A 24,463-nucleotide genomic window follows, 5' to 3' on the forward strand; every position below is an offset into this window, starting at 1 on the left:
CCCCTCCTGTGTCTCAGGCTTTCAACACATCCCTGCCCTTAACGTGTCTGTGCACAGGTTGTTGGCACACCTGGCACCACAGTTCTGTGTTTTATCTCTGGCTGGTGGTTGGGATTCAAAACTCCAAATCTTAAAGGACCCAGCAAGGCATGGACCCACTCCCCTTTCCTGGATGAGAGCCTCACAGCACTGCACCCAACACTATTGTGTCCTAGAAAAGCAGTCGCATGCCTGTGTAGGTGCCTGGAGTCTATGATGAAGCACAGCAAAGAGCTGCAACCAGGTTATCTGCCCTCTGTCCCCTGCTGTTGAATGGCTACTCAATTGTGCCCAGCAGGCCTTTTGTCCCTGGAGAGGCAAAATACCCTCTTCCAAATGTACCCCAGGAAGGGGAGCATTCTCTCCCAATGTGACCCAGGGGATCCCCACACCACAGTGTCTTGTGCAAACCATATGTGCTGCTCTCTCTCCTACTGTCTCTTTCTCTCCCTGATTTCTCTATGGAAAGGGCTTCCTCCCCTTGGTGGCACCATGGCTTTTCTCTCCACTTATTCACATCTCCAAACCTCACATCTGCCATGTTCTCTCCCTCTAATTGTGCAGATTGTTTTCTTAATCCTCAGATCAATTTCCTAGTTGTTCAAGGTGATTTGATGTTGACCTAGCTATGTTTGAGGGATGAGGCAAACTCAGGGTTCCCCTGCTACTCTGCCATCTTAACTCCTACTCAGCCCTAGATGGCATCTTCTTCCGATATAAGACCTTTCCATCTACATTGAAAATCTGTTTTTTTATTGTGGCCACCTTTGTTAATTAACTAGATCTTCTGGATAATTTGGTGTAGCTTCTATACCAGTACTTGCTTCTTCACCTTGCACTCTTACGTTATAGAAATGGCCTCTTTCCTTAAACCTCATGAACCAACCTCTGTTAGCATCAAACTTTTCTTCTTCAGCTTCCTCACCTTTATCAGCCTTCATAGAAATGAAGAGAGTCAGGGTCTTATTCTAGATTAGGCTTTGTCTTGAGAGGATGTTGTAGCTGGTTTGATCCTCTGTCTAGACCACTAAAACTTTCTCCATATTAGCAATAAGACTTTTGCTTTCTTATCATTTGTGTGTTCACTGGAATAGCATTTTTAACTTTCTACAAGAACTTTTCCTTTGCATTCACAACTTTCTCTAAATTTTGGCCTATCTCAGCTTTTGACATGGCTTTCTCATTAAGCTTAATCATTTCTAACTTTTGATTTAAAGTGAGAGACATGAGGGGCGCCTGGGTGGCTCAGTTGTTAAGCGTCTGCCTTCGGCTCAGGTCATGATCCCAGGGTCCTGGGCTCGAGCCCCACATCGGGCTCTCTGCTCTGTGGGAAGCTTGCTTCTCCCTCTCCCACTTCCCTTGCTTGTGTTCCCTCTCTTGCTGTATGTCTCTCTCTGTCAAATAAATAAATAAAATCTTTAAAAAATTAAAATAAAAAAATAAAGTGAGAGACATGAAACTTTTCCTTTCACTTGAACACTTGGAAGCCATTGTATGGTTATTAATTGGCCTAATTTCAATATAGTTGTGTCTCAAGGAATAGGGAGTTCCAAGGAGAAGGAGACAGGGGGAATAGCTGGTTGATGAAGCAATCAGAACACACATTTGCCCTCTTATATGGACACAGTTCATGGTACCCCAAAACAATTACAATAGTAACATTAAAGATCTCTGATCACAGATCACCATAATAAATATAATAATAATGAAAATGCTTGAAATATTGCAAGAATTACCAAATTGTGACACAGAAACATGAAGTGAGCAAATGCTTTTGGAAAAATGACACCAATAATCCTGCTCAACACAGGGTTGCCATAAACCCTCAATTTGTAAAAAATAGTATCTGTGAAGCATAATAAAGCGAAGGACAATAAAATGAGGCGTGCCTGTTTTGTAAGTCTCAGCCAGAACAATATGACAAGAAAAGGAAATAAAAGACATCCAAATTGGGAAGGAAAACATAAAACTGTCACTATTTGTGGACAACATTATTTTATGTATAGAAAGCCCTAAAGACACCACCAAAAAACCGTTAGAACTAATAAATGAATTCAGTAAAGTTACAGGGTACAAAATCAACATATAAAAAATTTGTTGCATTTCTGTACACTGACAATGAACTATCAGAAGGAGAAAGAAAATCATCTCATTTACAACTGCATCAGAAAGAATGAAACACCTAGGAATAAATTTTACCTAGGAGGTGAAAGATCTATACACTGAAAATTATAATACATTGATGAAAGAAATCAAAGAAGACACAAATGAATGGAAAGAAATTCCATGCTCATGGATTAGAATAATTAATATTGTTAAAATGTCCATTTACCCAAAGAAATCTATATTCAGTGTAATCCCTATGAAAACTCCAATGATTTTTTTCCCATAAATAGAAAAAAAAAATCCTAAAAGACCCTGAATAGCCAAAGCATAGTGAGAAAGAAGAACATAGCTGAAGGCATCACATTCCCTGATTTCAAACTATATTACAAAGCTATAGTAATCAAAACAGTATGGTACTGCCATAAAAACAGAGACATGGATCAATAGAACAGAATAGAGAGCCCAGAAATAAACCCTCATATATACGGTAAATTAACTTGTGACAAAAGAGCCAAGAATATACAATAGGGAAAGGACAGTCTCCTTAATAAACGATGCTGGGAAAACTGGACAGCCACATGCAAAAGAATGAAACTAGACTACTATCTTGCACCATATACAAAAATTAACTCAAAATGGACTAAAGACTCAAATTTAAGAACTGAAACCATCAAAGTCCTAGAAGAAAACATAGGGCGTAAGCTCCTTGACACCACTCTTTGCCTTAAGCTTTTAGATCTAAAGCCAAAAGCAAAAGCAGCAAAAGCAAATAGAAATGTGGGACAACATCAAACTAAAAATATTTTGCACAGCAAAGGAAACCATCAACAAAATGAAAAGGCAACTTACTGAATGGGAGAAAATATTTGCAAATTGTATCTAATAAGGGATTCATATCTAAAATATATAAAGAACTCATACAACTAAATAGCAAAAAGAGATTCTGATTTTAAAAAATGGGCTGAGGATCTGAATAGACATTTTTCCAAAGGAGACATACAGATGGCTGACAGGCACATGAAAATTTGCTCAACATCACTAATCATTAGGAAAATACAAATGAAAGCCACAAGGAGATATCATCTCACACCTGTTAGAATTGCTATTATCATGAGGCAAGAAATAACAAGTGTTGGTGAGGATGTGGAGAAAGAGAACTCCAGTTCACTTTTAATGAAAATTTAAATTGGTGCAGCCACTATGGAAAACAGCACAGAGGTTTCTCAAAAAATTTAAAATAGAACTACCATATGTTTCAGGAATTCTACTTCTGAGTACTTACCTAAGGAAAACAAAAACACTAATTTGAAAATATACATTCATCCTTATGCTTACTGCATTATTTACAATAGCCAACATACAGAAACAACTTAAATGTTCATCAATGAATGAATGGGAAAGAAGATACACACACACACACACACACACACACACACACACAAATATTATGGATATATATCATATATATATATATCTTTTTTATTTTATTTTATTATGTTATGTTAGTCACCATACAATACATTATTAGTTTTTGATGTAGTGATCCATAATTCATTGTTTTCGTATAACACCCAGTGCTCCATGCAGTACGTGCCCTCCTTAATATCCATCACCGGGCTAATCCATCTCCTCCCCTCTAAAACTCTCAGTCTGTTTCTCAGAGTCCATAGTCTCTCATGGTTCATCTCTCCCTCCGGTTTCCCCACCTTCATTTTTCCCTTCCTTCTCCTAATGTCCTCCATGCTATTCCTTATGTTCCACAAATAAGTGAAACCATATGATAATTGACTTTCTCTGCTTGACTTAATTCACTTAGCATAATCTCCTCCAGTCCCATCCATGTTGATGTCAAAGTTGGGTATTCATCCTTTCTGATGGCTGAGTAATATTCCATTGTCTATATGGATCACATCTTCTTTATCCATTCATCTGTTGAAGGACATCTCGGCTCTTTCCACAATTTGGCTATTGCGGACATTGCTGCTATGAACATTGGGGTGCATATGGCCCTTTTTTTCACTACATCTGTGTCTTTGGGGTAAATACCCAGTAGTGCAATTGCTGTGTCATAGGGTAGCTCTATTTTTAATTTTTTGAGGGACCTCCACACTGTTTTCCAAAGTGGCTGTACCAACTTGTATTTCTACCAACAGTGTAAGAGGGTTCCCCTTCCTCCACAACCTCTCCAACATTTGTTGTTTCTTGCCTTGTCAATTTTTGCCATTCTAACTGGTGTAAGGTGGTATGTCAGTGTGGTTTTGATTTGAATTTCCCTTTTTTCCACATTTTTTCATGTGTCTGGTAGCCATTTGTATGTCTTCTTTGGAGAAGTTGTCTGTTCATGTCTTCTGCCCATTTTTTGACTTGATTATCTGTTTTTTGGGTGTTGAGTTTGGGAAGTTCCTCATAGATATTGGATACCAGCCCTTTATCTGTAGTGTCATTTGCAAATATCTTCTCCCATTCTGTGGGTTGCCTCTTTGTTTTGTTGACTGTTTCCTTTGCTGTGCAGAAGCTTTTTATCCTGATGAAGTCCCTAAAGTTCATTTTTGCTTTTGTTTCACTAGCCTTTGGAGATGTATCTTGAAAGAAGTTGTTATGGCCGATGTCAAAGAGGTTACTGCCTATGTTTTCCTCTAGGATTTTGATGGATTCCTGTCTCACATTGAAGTCTTTCATCCATTTTGAGTTTATCTTTGTGTATGGTGTTAGAGAATGGTCGAGTTTCATTCTTCTGTATATAGCTGTCCAATTTTCCCAGCACCATTTATTGAAGAGACTTTTTTCCATTGGATATTTTTTCCTGCTTTGTCGAAGATTATTTGACCATAGAGTTGAGGGTCCATATCTGGGCTCTGTATTCTGTTCCATTGGTCTATAAGTCTGTTTCTGTGCCAGTACCCTGCTGTCTTAGTGATCACTGCTTTGTAAGATAGCTTGAAATCAGGCAATGTGATACCCCCAGCTTTGTTTTTCTTTTTCAACATTTCCTTGGCGATTTGGGGTTTTTTCTGATTCCATACAAATTTTAGGACTGTTTGTTCCAGCACTTTGAAAAATGTCATTGGAATTTTGATCGGGATGGCATTGAAGGTATAGATTGCTCTGGGTAGCATAGACATTTTAACAATGTTTATTCTTCTGATCCATGAGCATGGAATGTTCTTCCACCTTTTTGTGTCTTCTTCAATTTCTTTCATGAGTGTTCTGTAGTTCCTAGAGTATAGATCCTTTACCTCCTTGGTTAGATTTATTCCGAGGTATCTTATGGTTTTTGGTGCTATTGTAAATGGAATTGTTTCTCTAATTTCTCTTTCTACAGTTGCATTGCTGGTGTATAAGAAAGCAACTGATTTCTGTGCATTGATTTTGTATCCTGCCACATTACTGAATTACTGTATGAGTTCTAGTCATTTGGGGGTGGAGTCTTTTGGATTTTCCACTTAAAGGATCATGTCATCTGCAAAGAGAGAGAGAGTTTGACTTCTTCTTTGCCAATTTGAATACCTTTTATTTCTTTTTGTTGTCTGATTGCTGTTGCTAGGACTTCTAGTACTATGTTGAAAGATAGTGGTGAGAGTGGGCATCCTTGTCGTTTCCTGATCTTAAGGGAAAGGCTCTCAGCTTTTCCCCATTGAGGATGATATTTGCTGTGGGTTTTTCATAGATGGATTTTATGAAATTGAGGAATGTTCCCTCTATCCCTATACTCTGAAGAGTTTTAATCAGGAAAAGGATGCTGTATTTTGTCAAATGCTTTTTCTGCATCAATTGAGAGGACCATATTGTTCTTCTCTCTCCTCTTATTAATGTGTTCTATCACATTGATTGATTTGCGAATGTTGAACCTCCCTTGCATCCCGGGGATAAATCCCACTTAGTCGTGGTGGATGACCCTTTTAATGTATTGTTGGATTCTATTAGCTAGGATTTTGTTGAGGATTTTGGAATCCATATTCATCAGGGATATCAGTCTGAAATTCTCCTTTTTGATGGGGTCTTTGCCTGGTTTGGGGATTAAGGTAATGCCGGCCTCATAGAATGAGTCTGGAAGCTTTCTTTCTGTTTCTATTTTTTGAAACAGCTTCAGGAGAATAGGTATTATTTCTTCTTTGAATGTTTGGTAGAATTCCCCAGGGAATCCATCAGGCCCTGGACTCTTGTTTTTTGGGAGGTTTTTGATCACTGCTTCAATCTCGTTACTGGTTATTGGCCTATTCAGGTAGTCAATTTCTTCCTGTTTCAGTCGTGGGGGTTTACAGGTTTCCAGGAAGGCATCCATTTCTTCCACGTTGCCTAATTTATTGGCATAGAGTTGTTGATAATAATTTCTAAGAATTGTTTCTATTTCCTTGGTGTTAGGAAAGGTGTTCCTTTCCCCTTTCACTCATAATTTTATTAATTTGGGTCCTTTCTCTTTTCTTTTGGGTAAGTCTGGCCAGTGGTTTATTGATCTTATTAATTCTTTCAAAGAACCAGCTTCTAGTTTTGTTGATCTGATCTACTGTGTTTCTAGTTTCTAATTCATTGATCTTGGCTCTAATCTTAATTATTTCTCTTCTAATGTGTGGCTTAGGCATCGTTTGTTGCTTTTTCTCTAGTTCTTTAAGGTGTAAAGTTAGTTGGTGAATTTGGGATTTTTCTATTTTTTGGGGGGGGTGAGGCTTGGATGGCTATGTATTTCCTCCCTTAAGACTGCCTTTGTAGTATCCCATAGGTTTTGGACTGATGTGATTTAATTCTCATTGGTTTCCATGAATTGTTTAAGTTCTTTGATTTCCTGGTTGACCCAAACATTCTTGAGCAGAGTGGTCTTTAGCTTCCAAGTATTTGAATTTCTTCCAAATTTTTTAGTGTGATTGAGTTCCAGTTTTAAAGCATTATAGTCTGAGAATATGCAGGGAATAATCTCAATCTTTTGGTATCGGTTGAGACCTGATTTGTGACCCAGTATGTGGTCTATTCTGGAGAAAGTTCCATGTGCACTTGTTTTAGGGTGGAATGTTCTATATATATCTAGGAGGTCCATCTGTTCCAGTCTGTCATTCAAAGCTCTTGTTTTTTGTTGATTTTCTGCTTAGATGATCTGTCCATTGCTGAGAGTGGAGTATTGGGGTCTCCTACAATTAACATATTGTTATCAATATGACTCTTCATTTTGGTTAACAGTTGGCTTATGTAGATGGATGCTCCCATGTTGGGGGCGTAGATATTTACAATTGTTAGATCTTCTTGTTGGATAGACCCATTAAGAATGATACAGTGTCCTCTGTGTCTCTAACTACAGTCTTTAGTTTAAAAGCTAATTTGTCTGATATAATAATTGCTACCCCAGCTTTCTTTTGAGGTCTGCTGGCATGGAAGATGGATCTCCATCCCTTCACTTTCAGTCTGGATGTATCTTTAGGTTCAACATGAGTCTCTTGTAGATAGCATATGGATGGGTCCTGTCTTTTTATCCAATCTGCAACCCTGTGCAGTTTTATGGGAACATTTATGCTGTTCACGTTGAGAGTGATTATTGAAAGATATGAATTTATTGTCATCCTGTTGCCTGTGAAGACCTTGTTTTTATAGATTGTCCCTGTAAATTTCTTTTCTATATCACTCTTGGGGTCTTTCTCCTTTTATAGAACCCCCCCTTAATATTTCTTGCAGGGCTGGCTTAATGGTCACATATTCTTTCAGTTTCTGCTGGTCTTGGAAGCTCTGCATCTCTCCATCCATTCTAAATGACAGTCTTGCTGGATAAAGTATTCTTGGCTGCATATTCTTCTCGTTTAGTACCCTGAATATGTCTTGCCAGCCCTTTCTGGCTTGCCAGGTCTCTGTGGATAGGTCTGACATTATTCTGATGTTCCTCCCTCTGTACATAAGGAATCTCTTCCCCCTAACTGCCCTTAAGATGGTTTCCTTGGTTCTAAGATTTGCGAGTTTTACTCTTACATGCCGGGGTGTTGGCCTGTGTTCCTTGATCTTGGGAGGGGTCCTCTCTGCCTCTAGGATGCGAATGTTTGTTTCATTCCCCAGATTAGGGAAGTTGTCAGCTACGATTTGCTCAAATATATCTTCTAGTCCTCTCTCTCCACCCCCTCAGAGATCCCAGTAATTCTGACCTTAGAACGTTTCATGGTGTCACTTATTTCTCTGATTCTATTTTCATGGATTTTTGAGTTGTTTTTCCCTGGCCTCCTCTTTTTCTTTCTTGTCCATTAATTGGTCTTCTAGATCACTAATTCATTCTTCTACCTCACTTACTCTAGCTGTTAGATTATCTAGATTAGATTGGATCTCATTGATAGCATTTTTAAGTTCTGTCAATTCAGTTTTCATTTCTGCCCTTAGAGACTTTATGTTGCCATTAATTGATTTCTCCATTCTAGCTATCGTCTTCACAATTGTTACCCTGAATTCCATCTCTGACATCTTGGTTATATCTGGACCTATTTGTAAATCTCATGGTCTCTGAGTCTTTCCTATTTTGGGGGTTCCTCCTCCTAGTCATTCTGTTGAGGGGTGATTGAGGGAATGTATAGAGTCCAAATTATTGACCACAACACAAGCAAGATGCACCTGTTTTCTAGGGACCTTAGGGTTGCTGGCATCTTGTTTTCCCAGCCTGTCTTCTGGGGGAGGGGCCTGCCGCGCTGTTACTCAGGCAACCCTGTTTGGGCAGAGTTGCCCTGCCCCCCTGTGGCGGGGGATGGGCTCAGCGGGAATCAGTTTTTGGGGCTTTGTTCTCTGGCGGCTTTCCCTGGCAGCTTTCCATGTCTCTTCAGAGAGTCAGAGAAGAAGAGATCGTTTCCAACCCTCTGCCTCAGAGCAGAGAGATCACAGTCTGTTCTTCAGTGAGCTCTCCAGGCCACACTATCTCCGTTTCTGTCTGTGCTGCTATAAACTGCAGCGTCCTGGGTTGTGTGCCCCTCAGCAGCGCTCCCAGTCCTTGCCTCCAGTTTGGAGCATGTCTCTGCCCTTTGTGCTTCTAAAACTGCCAGCCACCCCCAGTTCACAGGGCCCCACAGCTCTGGTTTTCAGTCCAGGGGGTTGCCCTAAAGTCCTTTCCCCACCGCTATCGGTCTGCGAGTCTGTGTCCGGTCCCCAGCGTGGGACACTATCTATCACTCACCAGCAGTGTAGTATCCCAACAGCTCAGCTCCCTCCCCTTTCTGTTTATCCTCTGATATATGCCTGGGGAATCATGGCTCCCCACTTTGTCCCTCAAAACCAACCGCCTGCAATATTCTGTTTGTAGAGATCCAGATCTATCTTCTTACATCTAAGGCTGATTTCATGGGTGTTCAGAGTGGTCTGGTAGATATCCAGCTCAATTCCGGGGACCAGCTGGGAATAGGTTCCCCTATTCCTCTGCCATCTTTTCCGGGTCCTCTATATCATATATATATCTTTAATATATATCTGTATATATATAATGGAATACTACTCAGCCATAAAAAAACAATGAAATCTTGCCATCTGCAACAACATGGAGAGACCCTGAGGGTATTTTGCTAAGTTAAATAAGTTAGACAGAGAAAGACAAATACCTTATGATTTCACTTATATGTGGAATCTAAAAAGCAAAAACAAATGAATAAACAAAAACTCATAGACACAGAGAACAAATTGGTGGTGCCAGGGGGTAGGGGGCTTGGGAGTTGGGCAAAATAGGTGAAGAGGGTCAAAAGGTACAGTATTCTAGTTATAAAATCAGTAAGTCATGAGGATGTAATGCATTGCATGGTGACTACAGTCAATAATATTGTGTTGCATATTTAAAAGTTGTTAAGAGAATAAATCTTAAATGTTCTCATCACAAGAAGAAAACATTTTGTAATTTTGTATGGTGACAAATGGTAACTAGAGTTATTGTGATGATCATTTCTGGGTGTGTACAAATATCAATGTATTGTACACCTAAAATTATTATAAATTTAAAATCATATTAAAAATTAAAATATATGCAGAACATAATAAAAAATTTAAATTTTTTAAAATTATATATATTTATTTATTTATTTATTTCAGGGATAGGAGGAGTTTCATAGTTGACACAGTTTTAGAGAAGTCCTGGAAAAGCAAGAGATGGAGGAATCAAAGTAATATTATAAAGCAAGGGTAGGTAAACTATGGCCAGATCTGGCCTGCCACCTGTTTTTGTAAATAAAGTTTTATTGGAACACAGGCATGCTCAGCCATCTACATGTTGTCTGTGACTGCTTTTATACCACTATAACAAGGTTGAGTTGTTGCAACACAGACAATATGGCCCTCAAAGCTTAAAATATTTACTACCTGGTCCTTTCCAGAAAAAATTTGCTGGCTCCTGGTATAAACATCCTCCAAAAAGGAGACCTTGAGACTCTGTATAAAGGCTAAAAAGAAAAAAAAAATAAAGGCTAAAAAGACTGAAAGAGAACCGTCACAGTCTATAAGTGAGAAAGAATCAAAAATCACAGAATGTTTAAAACAATAAACACACAAGGAAGACTGATGAATTTTTGAGATTGTAGTATTCTTTTCTTTATTGAAGTGTAGTTGACATACAATGGTAGTTTCAGGTGTACAACATAGTGAATTAACATTTCTCTACATTATCATGTATAGAATGTGTTTATCATTACAGTAAATTTAGTTACCATCTGCCACCATACAATGTTATTACAATATTATTGACTATATTTCCTATGCTGTACTTTTCTTTTGAATTTGGGTGACAATGTGCTTAGTATAGGCAAAATGAGTGGTAGTTGTGTTCATACGAGTATGTGCTTGCTTGCCTGCTTCCTCCCATTAAAAAATAATATTTGCTGAGTGCCACTATAATCTATATACTGAGCTAGCTGGCTGGTGGGAATACCATGGAGAATAAGACTGACATATTCCCTGCCCATATAAAGCTTATAGTATATTGTATTTGACCTGGTACTACCCTACTAGCTATGTGACTTTGAGTTTATAGAACATCTTTTAGCCATTCTTTCCCCAACTTTATAAAGAGAATACTAATTCCTCTTTTGCAAGTTTGTCGTAAGAACTAAGTAAGATTTTATATATTTTTTTCCAAGTCATACAAAGAATATTTGAGTTCCAACTATGTGTTAAGCACTATTCCAGGTATTGGTGATACAGTAGTTAATAAAACATATTTAAAAAAAAATCTTGCCCTCATGGAAATTGCCTTTTAGTCCAATATATGAAAGTACCTAAAATGAAAAGTAGGCATTGGTAACTGTTCTTTTCGTTTTCCTGAATATATAAAAGAAAAGCAATACTTATTCTTCAGTACTTATTTTAGCAGGGAGTACAATACTGGCTAAAACTTAATTACACAAATTTCCTTTTAATGGCTAGCACTTTTGACAACATAGATGAGATATTATTATCAATCATTTAGTACCTTAATAATTGCAATCAGAATAATTGTTAGGTTGGGTATCTCAAGATGTGAAAAACAACTAGTTCCAAATTAGTTTACTTCTCATTTCTTAAATGTGCCTCTTTGCCTTTTCTATGTTTTCCCTTGACCTAGAAAGTTTTCCACCACTCTGCCAAACCGAAGACTGGCCATACACTAAAGTCAAGTTGCAAAAGAAAATGTAATGTCAGAACTAAAGGGATCTCTATAATCATTGTACTCAGAGACCCCATTTTATAGGTGCAAAAATCTTCAGGCCCGGGACAAAAAAGGACTTTCCTAAGCCCACACAGCTTGGAAGTGATACAGGTAGGACTAAACCAGCAGCTTCTGCTTACCAGTCAAGCATTCTTTCCTCTGTTTCTGGGATGTCTCACATTTGCTACCTTCTCTAGGAAGCCTTCCTGCACTTGAGGGAAATGTCTTCTTACACCCCAAAGTACATTCATGATTCTATCCTTTACCTTATCTTTTTCCTCTGCCAACTCTTCCTTTATGAACTGATCCACTTCCAAGGGTTTCACCTCTCCTGTATACAGGAGACTGCCAGATCACTCTGCCGAGCTTTATCTTGTTCCTAAGCTGCAAACTTTCATTCCAAAATGTGCATTACCCCTCACCCAACCACCCTCCCTGATATCTCTATTTCTGTACATGGCATATTTCCCATCCCTGTAAGTCAAGCTCACAATGTAGAATCCTCTTCAATTCCCTCTTATATCCCAAACAGTCTTCAAAACCTTTCTGAGCTCCTTCTGCAGTGTTTCTATTATCCATCTCATCTGTCTCCTTTGCCTTCTTCTCGCTGCTGCCAGGGACTCATTACCTCTTGTCTGGATGCCCTCCAACCCATTCTCTGCAATTCTGCCAAATGAATCTCCCTAAAGCACATCTCTGTATTCATTTCAATCAGCAGTAATTGTGCTCCGGGTAAACCTCATGAGTTATGAGATCTTGATTCTGCTTAGCCTGGGTCATATCATTCCCTTTTTTAAAAAACAAAACAAAACAAAACAAAACCTAATTGCCTCTAGAATTAAGTCCAAAAACTTCATTCCAGCATTGAAGAACCAGTATAGAAGGGTCTAAATGACTTTTTTTTATCCTTATCTTTCTGAAACCCAAAGTGTTATGTATTAAAAGAGTTTATCTCTTCATTGGATGTACCCAAAGTTCAGCACAAGGTTCTCTACTCTTTTCACACTACACAGTCTGGGTAATTTTAATTTATTATCATGATTTTATTTAGCAAGTAAGACTTCTAAATCTTATTTCATCCCACACTACTTTCCCATATATCCCATTTCTTTCTGGACTTCCCCATTGAAATGACCCTATGGTTATCTCAAAGTCTCCACACATATATATTAAACTCATTAACCTCCGCCTCCAACACCTGATTCTCCTCCTGGGTACCTCTATGTAAGTAAATAGTTCACAGTGAGCTCAGTTTTTTAAACTACTCACTTCTGTATCTATTGATCAAGTCTTGGCAATTTTTACCTACTGACCATTTCTAAAATTTCTCCTCTCTTGTTTGTTCACTACAGTAGTCTCTCAACTAGTTTACCTATCTCCAGTCTTGCCATGTTCACTACTTCCTGAATTTATTCTCCACTCTGCAAACAGAGTCTTCTTTTTAAATGCAAATCTGGTCATGAAAACCTTACTCACCAAAACCTTCAAGGTTCCCTATTGTGTTCAGGATGAAGTCCAAACTCTTTAATTTGGTTGAACATGGCCCTTTAGAATATAATCCTTATTTATCACCACACAGGCTCGCACTGTATACTATAGCCATATGCAATTCCATGTAATTTCCCAACTATAGCATCATCTTTCTTTTTTTAATTTTTTGTTTAAAATCAGTTATGTAACACATACTGTATTATTAGTATCAGAGGTAGAATTTAGTGATTCATCAGTTGCATCACCCAGTTACCCTAGTCTCCCATCCACCTCCCCTCCAGCAACCCTCAGTTTGTTCTTTTAACTATAGAGTCTCTTTTAACTTTGCCTCCCCCTCTGTTTTTATCTTATTTTATTTTTCCTGCCCTTCCCCTATGTTCATCTATTTGTTTCTTAAATTCCACATATGAGTGAAATCATATGGTATTTGTCTTTTTCTGACTGACTTATTTCATTTAGCATAGTATCCTCTAGTTCCATCCATGTTGTTGCAAATGGCAAGATTTCATTCTTTATGATGACTGAGTAATATATGTGTATATATATATATATACATAATATACATATATACACAATATGTATATATATACATAATATACAGTAATACATGTATATATACATAATATACATAATATATATACATAATATACATATATACATAATATGTATATATATAATATACATAATATACATAATATATATAAATAATATATATATACATAATATACATATATACACACATATACATATGTGTGTGTGTGTGTGTGTGTGTATATATATATCACATCTTCTTTATCCATTCATGGACATCTGGGCTCTTTCCATATTTTGACTATTGTGGACCTTGCTGCTGTAAACATTGGGGTGCATGTGCCCCTTCGAATAGTTATTTTTGTATCCGTTGGATAAATACCTAGTAGTGCAAATGCTGGGCCAGAGGGTAGTTCTATTTTTTAACTTTTTGAGAAATCTCCATACTGTTTTCCAGAGTGGCTGCACCAGTTTGCATTCCCACCAACAATAACATCATCTTTCATATCTCTGTGTCTTTTCACATTCCACTCCTTATTCCTGGAATGACCACTGCTCCCTCTTCTTTGCTTAGCTAACTCTTACTCAACATTCAAGAGCTGACCAAGGCTTTACCACTTCTAAGACTCTTTCTCTAGCTCTTTCATCCTTAGACTGCGTTAAGTTTTCCTCCCCTAAACAGCATCCTCTAATTTCTTCTATCTGGAACTGTCTATGCTATTGTAACAGTCTGTTACCCATCTGTTTTGCCCTGTAAATTTTGGTCAGTGTCCATGTGTTATTTATCCTTATATCTCTAGCATAGCCATCATAGTGCCGAACAGGGTTACAAGCTCAATATTCATTGAATAGCTAATTGAATTGAATGAATGTGTGCCAGGCAAAGGCAATCAGGGTTACTGGAGTGAGGATTAAAAGCTGAGAATACCAGGGGTGTTGGGTTGTCAGACTTCCAAATACTTGAAAATTGAGGTGGTAGGTTCAATAAAGGATATAAGTATGAGTCAAAGATGAGTCCAAAATTTCATGCTTAGTAGACTAGATGGAGTTACAAGAACTAGCACTTACTGAGTGCCTATTAAGCACTGAGCATTTGACTCAGTATTTTGTATATGTTATGTCAGAAGGAAGGAAAATAATGAGTTTTGTTTTAGACATGTGGAGTTTTAAGTGTCTGTAAGACCTCTGAATAGAAATGTCCACAGGCAATTGTAACTGTAATTCTTTGGTACAGGAAAGAAACAAGGATTCAATAATTAGATTGGGAGTTATTTGGATAGATGGTAATTGCAACCATGGGGCGGGGGTAGGGGGAGGATCTTCCAAAAAGGGTAGTATAGAAGGAAGGAAAGAGGACTGGGACAAGAGCCTGGGGAGCATATATTTAAGAGCTAAACACAGGGAGAGGAATAATTCCTTCCTTCCTTCCTTCCTTCCTTCCTTCCTTCCTTCCTTCCTTCCTTCGACAAATATTTACCAGGGCCATACTCAGTGCTAGGTACTTTTGTAGGAACTGAGGATATAGCACTGAACAAAATAGTCTTTTCCCTCATGGAGCTGCTATTCTAGTGGAGATAGAGGAAGTTGACAATAATCACAAACAAGGAAACATATAATATTAGTTAGTGATGGGTGCTATAAAGAAAAAGCAATATAAGAGCATATAAAATGGCGAATATGGGTATGGTGGGGGTCTTCAGAGGGGCTTTCCCTGAACTGGCTAAAGGCCCCTCTGAGGATATTTGAAGTAAGAATTAAATGATGAGACAGAGGTAGCCATATAAAGATCTGAGAGGAAGAGCATTCCAGACAGAAGGAAATCAAGTATAAAGGCCCTTAAATGGGAAAATACCTGATATATTCAAGGATCAGAAAGAAAGCTACTGACACTAGACGGTAGTAAGCAAAAAGAAGCATAAAAGCAGATGAAGAGGTAGTCAAGAACATAATCACAAAGGGCCTTATAAGCTCTGGTAAGAAGTTCAAATTTATTCTAATTGCAGAGGGAAGGTGTTCTAAGCAGCACAATGGTATGATTTGTTTTGGACTTGGAGATGAACACCCTGGTTGCTGTATGGGGAATAGACTGTAGGGGGCATAGAGGAAAGCAGGGAAATTTGTTAGAAGGCTAATTGAAATAATTCAAGCAAGAGGTGGTTATGGGTTAGGGCTTCGGTTTTAGTAGTGGAGATAGTGAAAAGTACTTGGATATGGGATTTGTTTTGAAGGACTTGTTAATGGATTGGGTGTGAGTTGGGAAGAGTTATGGTATGGAGTGGGTAGGCAAGGAATAAAAAGTTCCTTGGTTTGGGGCTGAATAACTGGATGGTGCCAGTTACTGAGGTGAGAAACACCAGAGGAGGAATAAATTTAATGAGTGTTGGGAGGAAGTAAGAAATACATAGCTTGCTTTTATACATGTAAAGTTTGAAATGTTCATTGGGCAGCTACATGCTAATGTTTAGTAAGAAGTTATAGCTGAGGGGTGCCTGAGTGGCTCAGTCAGTTAAGCATCTGACTCTTGATTTTGACTCTGGTCATGATCTCAGGGTCGTGAGATCAAGCCCCATGTCAGGCTTGGTGCTCAGCATGGATCCTGCTTAAGATTCTCTCTCTCCCTCTCCCTCTGCCCCTCCCACCTCTCTCTCTCTCTCTCTTACAAAAAATAAAATAAAAAAAGAAATTATAGCTGAGTCTAAAGTTCAGGAAATAATTCAATATTAAATATTGGAATTTTGGAGTCACCCTCTGTGAATTAAAACTTTGAAACTAGATGAAATGACTAATGGGTTAAATGTAGATGGCTAAGAGAGGTCCTTGGACTAAGCTCAGGATTTAGAGATAGGGCAGATAAGGAGCAGCCAGAAAAATAAACTGAGAAGTGACCAGTGTGGTAGGAGGAAAACGAAAACAGAGTGGTGTCGCACAGCCCAAGTGAAGAAACTGATTCAAGAAAAAGGGAGTAGTCAACTGTGTCAAATGTTGATGAGACAGTAATTCTGAGAATTGACTATTGATTTTGGCAACATGGAGGTCATTGGTAACCTTGACGATAAAATGTTGGAGACAAAAGCCTGAATGGATTGTTTCATGAAAGAATGGGAAGTAAAGAAGTGAAGACAGTAAGTCTTTTTAGGCATTTAGCTGTGAAGGGATAAAGAAAAGTGGAGTGTTAGCTGGAAGGTAATTGGGATCAAGAAAGGGATATTTTCTTTTAAACAATATATATTAATTATCTGACTGCTAATGGGATAACCCAGTAGTGAGGGAGAAATTGATGGTTTAGAAAAGAAGGGATAATTTTACCAGCAATTTCCTTGGGGAGGTCAGAGCAGATGTGGGGGATTGAACTTTGATTTTTTTAAAAAAGGATATTTTATATGTATTAAGAAGAGGTAAAACAAAGTACATTGGTGATGTACTAATGGAAAGATGAGGATGTTCTCAGTCCTTCTCTTTTTTAACCAAATGTAAGGGAAGCCATCAGCTGAGAGTGAGAGGAGAAAGGGGGTATAAAAGAGAAAAAAAGGACTGTAAGAGATGTAGGAGGGGACATATGGGAGAGTGGTGTCATGGAAACCAAGGGCAGAGGGAAGATGTCAAGAAGGAGCAGGACATTGATTAATACTGTTAAATGTTCCTGCATTCAAGTTGTATGAATATTGAAAAGAGGCTATTCGGTTTGCTAATTAGGTTGTTGGTTGACATTGGCAAAAGAGGCTTCATTAAAACAACTTCAGTGGAGGTTAAATGGGAGGTAAGGAACTGCATATGAACACAATAATCTTTAGAAAAGGAGGTGAGGCATAATTGAAGAGAAGGATTTATTTGTCTCCTTTATTAAACTGCAAATTCCTTGAGGAAGAGGAATATGTCAGATTCACATGGTTTACCTAGTGACTTGTACAGGGTATGACACTGCTAGTTTCCAATAAAAGTTGGGTATGTGAATAAATGAATTCTGCACTCAGATAGTCAACAAAATCTTTTTTTTTTTTTTAGAGATTTTATTTATTTATTTGAGAGAAAGAATGAGAGAGAGAGCTCATGAGAGGGGGTAGGGTCAGAGGGAGAAGCAGACTCCCTGCCGAGCAGGGAGCCCGATGCGGGACTCGATCCTGGGACTCCAGGATCATGACCTGAGCCGAAGGCAGTCGCCCAACCGACTGAGCCACCCAGGTGCCCCTCAACAAAATCTTCTAAGATGTGCTTTTGAGAAATTGGATCTGTTCTATCCTCAAAACAGGTAGTTGGAGAAAAAATAGCTAAAGAGGTGTTTCTGTACCCAAGAGGAACAGAAGAATGGAAATGGCAAAGGAGGTAGTTCAAATGTAATCTGTGGTCTCTAGACACTCACAACACTGCCCAGGGTATAGGCAGAAACCTGGAAGATCTGACCCAAGAACTGTAAGAAATTACTGACCTTCCTCAACTTATGATGGGGTAATGTCTTCATAAACCCATCTTAAGTTGAAAATATTCTAAGTTGAAAATGCATTTAATAAACCTAACCTACCAAACATCATAGTTTAGCCCAGCCTAACTTAAACATGCTCAGAACACTTGCATTAGCCTACCGGTGGGCAAAATTATCTAACACAAAGCCTATTTTACAATAAAGTACTGAATAGCCTATAACTTATTGAATACTGTACTAAAAGTGAAAAAACAAAATAGTTTTATGGGCACAGAATGGTTGTAAGTGTATTGGTTTAATACCCTCATGATTTCATGGCTGACTGGGAACTGCTGCTCACTGCCACTGCCCGGCATCATGAAGAGTATTGTACTGTATGTCGCTAACCCAGGAAAAGAAGAAAACTCAAAATTCAAAGTATGGTTTCTACAGAGCATGTATTGTGTTCATGCCATCATAAATTCAAAAAATAATAAGTTGAACCATTGTAAGTTGGGAACCATCTGTAGGTGGCATTCTCTGCATAGTGTAGAAAATATGGAGGTGGCTACATGGTGTGGTGGGGTTGCAGAGTTTCCTCTGCCAAAGTCACCCAGTTGACTCTTTGAGATGGGAGGGAATTGGGTATGATAGCCATGTAGCTATATTTGAAGGGTATAAATACAACAACAAATGAAGATTTCATAGACTGGGAATCAGGGTAGATAAGAACATAATTAGACGAAATCAAGACAAGGGCTTTTTAGGCTGACTATCAGAGAAACCATCTTGACACTGAAAATTACTGGATTCTGGGCTAACCTTTGAGAGGAAATAGTGGAAACCCTGCCACTGAGTCATTTATAATTATTTACAATTAGGCAGGACAATGTAGTTGAAAAATAATGTGGCATAATACAAGGAGCGGTTTTGCTCAGTTCCCAGAGGGATGGACTGGATATGACCTAATAGCTTTTTCCTACACTAATTTGGTTGATTGTGTCAGAGAAAAGTCTGGTTGAACATTTTGTTTTCCCCCTGTTGAGTGAATCATACTTGCATTGACCACAAGGATATAAATTTGAGAATGCCCATTGATTAGGCAGATGACAGAATGTGGACTGGGAGGCCAACAGATTGGAGAAGACTCAAACTAACCCAAAAGTTGAAGGGTTGGTCAGAGTAAAACCCCCTAAAGATAGGACCTTGTGTTCTTCACCATTGATTTCAGGACATGACTCCAATATAGTACTTGATGAATAAACAGCTGATGAATGAATGAATGACACCTTGGGAAGAAAACTTAGAACACCAGTATAAGCCAAGCAGTGGACTGACAGGTTAAACATGTTCCTTAATACCTCTGAGTCAGTTTTCTCACCTTTTCAATAGGTTCTTCTGGGGACTAAATGAAAGCATATAGATAAGATACTTGAGATTTAACATCTTCAGAATTATTAGCTGTCTTTCCCCTTTATTTTTCCAGATCTAATCTCTACAGACAAGTCAGACTTTCTGTTTGACAGCATTGGGAAAAGAGAAGAATCATGCCTTTTCTCTTAAAATAGTAATACATATTAATGTTAAAACAGCTGAGGCTAACAGCTAACACCGCAGGCAATTTTAGAGCAACTTTTAAAAACAATAAACAGCTAAGGCGCTACTCTTTCACTTGGCTTTTTATCAATTCACCCAAATCTTAATGCAAACAAAATATAAAAGCTCTTTGGCAACATGTTCTCATCATTGGGATTCACTCAGTATCCAAAATACCCAGTCTGCCTCTCTCAGAGATTAACTGTAATTCACACTATGTTGGCTACAGATAAGCTGTTTCCCCAGCCTTAGCCATTGGAGCTAACCAGTGAGAAACTCCAAATTTACTTTTTCAACCTCCTTGCTTCCAGATTTCCTTCTATCATTTTTTTGTCCTTTCACACCACACAGAATTTACCAGGAAAAGAATAGCTTCATTAAAGAAATAAAAATCTCTTTTCTCTCTTTCCTTAAGCAGGAGGTATTTTCTATTTTTCTCTTTTGTATTTCTTTTCTTCCTTCCACTTTGCTGCTTTTTAAACTGGAGTTAGGAGACACCACTTTAATTTGAACACAATAACTGGACTTAATTAATATCTCAAGGTAGTTTACCTCCTTAAGCAACACTGTCTGACACTTTTTTTTCTCTGAAATGTTTTCTTCAAGGGCTTTTTTGAACAATATTTAAACACAGTTTTTGATCAGAGTTGAAGTGATCCTATCTATCATAATGGCTAAAGATGGGTGCAGAGAGTTTGATGAGCAATCCAGGAAGTGCTATAAATGATTAATGGATAGAAAAGTCATCTAAGTGAAGGCTTTGTAAAAGAATCAAGATTATTCGATCTAGAGAAGAAAGTTTTCAGCCCCTTAGAAATAGCCACTTGCCATGGATGGTTTAAAAAACAAAAACAAAAATGCCAACTTAATTTATTTCACAGCAAATATAATGTTCATGGAGGATTTTTGCCTTGAAAAGTAAATAAGCTGTGTGTTGGATTCTTTATATATTTGTTTTATAAGACAGGAAGTAATGACTTAATAATTGCTTTTAAGTACTGAAATAATTTTTTATAGAAAAAAAGATCTACTTTTCTACAGTACCATAATTGAGTCCATGGTCTCCCCTATCCATCCCTTTTTCGCTGTCAACCCTAAGACTTCCCATCAGCTACTTCATTTTTATTTTTTTTAAATCTACTTTCCCATGCTGTCCAGACCAAAAAACACATTCTGTGATATACACAACAGGATGTCTGTTGTTTTTTCCCCCATTAAGGACAACACAAAAAGAAATGGCATCATTTGTAGCAGGGGGTATTTTAGCAAGGTCTTCTAGAGGACCTCCAAATCACTTTCTGTAGTCAGTGATAATTTACCAAAGAAAGCTATGGAATTTTCTTTACTGACCTCAGCAGATCCTTACCTCCCCAGAGATGCCATGCTGAGACTGAAGAGGAGAAGGGAGTTGGCAGCAATCTCTGAGAAATGGATGAACTACAGCCTTTTCATCCCTTTATTTTATTCAAGCCAGAGTTCTCTAAATGTTAATGCATTGAGGGGAATCTAAACTACTTTTGTGAAGACTGAATGGCAAGCAGTCAAGAAAAGAACATTGGACCTTGCTCCATCAATTTCTTTTTGTCCCTCACACATACACACACACCCAGCTTCTCAGTCTGTCCTTTCAATATGTAACATAATTTATTGCCATAGCTTCAACTACCTGAATACTGATGCTTCTCACATTTACATCTCTAGCCCAGAACAATTTTCTGAATACCAACCTCATATTTCCAGTTGTTCGAAGGACATTTTTGTCTAGAAACACAGCTTCTCAACTCAACATGTCTTTTTTTTAAAGATTTTATTTATTTATTTAATTGACAGGGAGAGAGAGACAGCAAGAGAGGGAACACAAGCAGGGGGAGTGGGAGAGGGAGAAGCAGGCTTCCGGCTGAGCAGGGAGCCCGATGTGGGGCTCGATCCCAGGACCCTGGGATCATGACCTGAGCCGAAGGCAGACACTTAACAACTGAGCCACCCAGGTGCCCCAACATGTCTTGATATGTGCCCCCATTCCAAAAATAAGAACCCCCTTTCTTTCCTGATCCCAAACTCATTGAATAGTCCCAGTTCCCTAAAGTAGTAGGACTTAGAGAAGCACCTTGATCCCTCCTTTATCTTAGCTACCCATTTCATTTTTATCTAAGCAGTTAGCAAATCCTTTTGAATCTACCTCAAATATGTTTTCTTTCATATCTCATGGCTTTTAGCCCCTTTGAACATCTTAACCATTTCCTGAACACACAGTATCCTTTCACAATTCTTTGCCTTACAGATACTGATCTCTCTGCTTGGAATAGTCTCCCACTCCTTCTTTACCTAGTAAGCCCCTACTCAGTGATAAAGGGCCTTACTATATATTACAAGCCATTCCTCATTCCCCTAAGATAGCTCATGGGTCTCTCCTCTATGGACTTACCGTATCTCTTCATAACTATGAGTTTAGGTATCTCTTTTTCCTGCTAAACTATGAACTTGTTGAAGGCTGGGACAGCATTTTAATCATCTTAAAAGTTGTAGCACCTAACATGTAATAGTCTGTGGTAACAGTTAATAAAGAATGAATGATTTACCCTAAATCCAATTTATCAATGTTTCTTTTAATGGATCATGTTTTTGGTGTCAAGTTTAAGAACTGTTTGCATAATCCTAGATTCTAAAGATTTTCTCCTATTTTTTTTCTAAAACATGTGTAGTTTTATGTTTACGTTAGATCCATGATCCATTTTGAGTTCTTTTTTTGTGTGAGACCTACAATGAGGTTCAATTCTAGGCCAGTAGTTGTCCAGTTGTTACAGCACCATTTGTTGAAAAGACTAGCTTTCCTCCATCGAATTTTTTTTGCAGCTTCATCAGAAATAAATTGAGTGTATCTGTTTGGGTCTATTTATGGACTTTCTATTTTGTTCCTAGTTCCTCCGCCTTTCTAGAATAATTGTGTCAATACATGCAAAAAATCTTGATGAGATTTTGATAGGAATTGCATTAAATCTGTATATGAATTTGGGGAGAATTGACATCTTTATTATGTTGAGTCTTCCAATCCACGAACACAGTGTGTCTCTCTATTTAGATCTTTGATTTATTTCATCAGCTTTGTTGTAGTTTTCAGCATACACATCCAATATCTGTTCTGTTAGATTTACACCTAAGTACTTCATCTACTTTGTAGCAATTGTAAATGTTATTTTTAAAAATTTGTTTCCATATATTCATTGTTACTGTATAGAAATGTGATTGCTTTTTGTGTGTTGATCTTGTATGCTTCAAATTTGCTGAACTTATGAGCTCTTAGAGTTTCTTTTGTTTGTTTGTTTTTGTTTTTAGATTCCTTGGGATTTTCTACATGTGTCATCTGCAAATAGGGACAGTTTTATTTCTTCCTTTCCAAGCTGAATGGTTTTTATTGCTTTTACTTACTTATAATACTGGCTATAAATTCCAGGGCTGTGTTGAATACGAGCGTGAGAGGAGATATCATTTACTTGTTTCTGATCTTAGGGGAAAAGCATTCAGTCCTTCATTATCAAGTAAGTTGTTAGCAGTAGGATTTTTGTAGATGCTCTTTTTCAAGTTGATGGAGTTCCCCTTTATTCCATGTATGCTGAGAGTTGTTATAATGACAGGATGTTGGACTTTATCAAATGTTTTTTCTGCATCACTGTATGATTGTATGAGTTTTCTTCTTTAGCCTGTTGATATGATATTACATTGACTGATTTTTTAAAGAACCAGGTTTACATCACAGGAATAAACCCTACTTGGCCGCATTATATAACTTTTTTTTATATATTGCTAAATTCTATTTCCTGATATTTTTTAAGGATTTTTAAATTAAATTTATCATTATCTGTGAGGTCTGTATTTTATATTTTATACTATCCTTGTCTGGTTTCTACATCAATGTAACACTAGCTTCATTAGATGAATTGAGAAGTGTTCCTTCCTTTTTGATTTTCTGGAAGATATTGTATAGAATGGGTGTTAATTCTTTTTTCTTTAAGATTTTATTTATTTATTCATGAGAGACAGAGCGAGAGAGAGAGAAGCAGAGGGAGAAGCAGGCTCCCAAGGAGCAGGGACCCCGATGCGGGACTCGATCCCAGGATCCTGGGATCATGACCTGAGCCGAAGGCAGATGCTTAACCATCTGAGCCACCCAGGTGCCCAGGTGTTAATTCTTTAAGTATTTGGTAGAATTCTCCAGTAAAACCATCTGGCCTTGGGATTTCTTTTGCGATAATTTTCAATTGATAATTAAATTCCCCTAATAATTATAGGAGTATTCAAATGATCTATTCCATATTGGGTAAGCTGTGATAGTTTGTAGTTTTCAAGGAGTTGGTCCAGTTCATCTAAATTGTCAAATTTATGTATATAAAATTATTCATAGGATTCCCTTATTGTCTTTTTGATATCCACAAAGCCTATATGATAGCCTCTGTTTCATTCCTGGTATTGGTAGTTTGTACCTTCTCTCTTTTTTTCTTTGTCCATCTTGCTAGAGGTTTTTCAATTTTATTAGCTTTTTCAAAGAATCAGCTTTTTTCCCATTGGTTTTCTCTATTTTTTTCGATTTTATTCATTTTTACTTTTATCTTTACTGTATCTTGTCTTCTTGCTTTAGATTTCTTTGACCCTTCTTTTTCTTGCTTTTTGCCATGGGAACTTACATTATTGATTTG

General features: G+C 37.8%; 1 protein-coding gene across 2 annotated transcripts in view; it reads left to right on the forward strand.

Annotated features, from left to right (window-relative positions):
* Positions 1-24,463, forward strand: part of SHROOM4 (shroom family member 4) — a 218,882-nt gene that overhangs the window by 122,291 nt on the left and 72,128 nt on the right. Inside the window, exon 3 of one of the 2 annotated variants that reach the window (XM_073901797.1) lies at positions 10,171-10,260. The exons of the other annotated variant lie outside the window; for it this stretch is intronic. Coding sequence (XP_073757898.1) covers positions 10,171-10,260 — 90 coding nt within the window. The remainder of the gene's footprint in view (positions 1-10,170; positions 10,261-24,463) is intronic. 2 annotated transcript variants of the gene reach the window in all.

Source organism: Callorhinus ursinus, unplaced genomic scaffold (assembly GCF_003265705.2).
Source record: "Callorhinus ursinus isolate GAN/ISIS: 27379988/994484 unplaced genomic scaffold, GSC_fseal_2.0 scaffold16, whole genome shotgun sequence".
Lineage (NCBI taxonomy): Eukaryota > Metazoa > Chordata > Mammalia > Carnivora > Otariidae > Callorhinus > Callorhinus ursinus.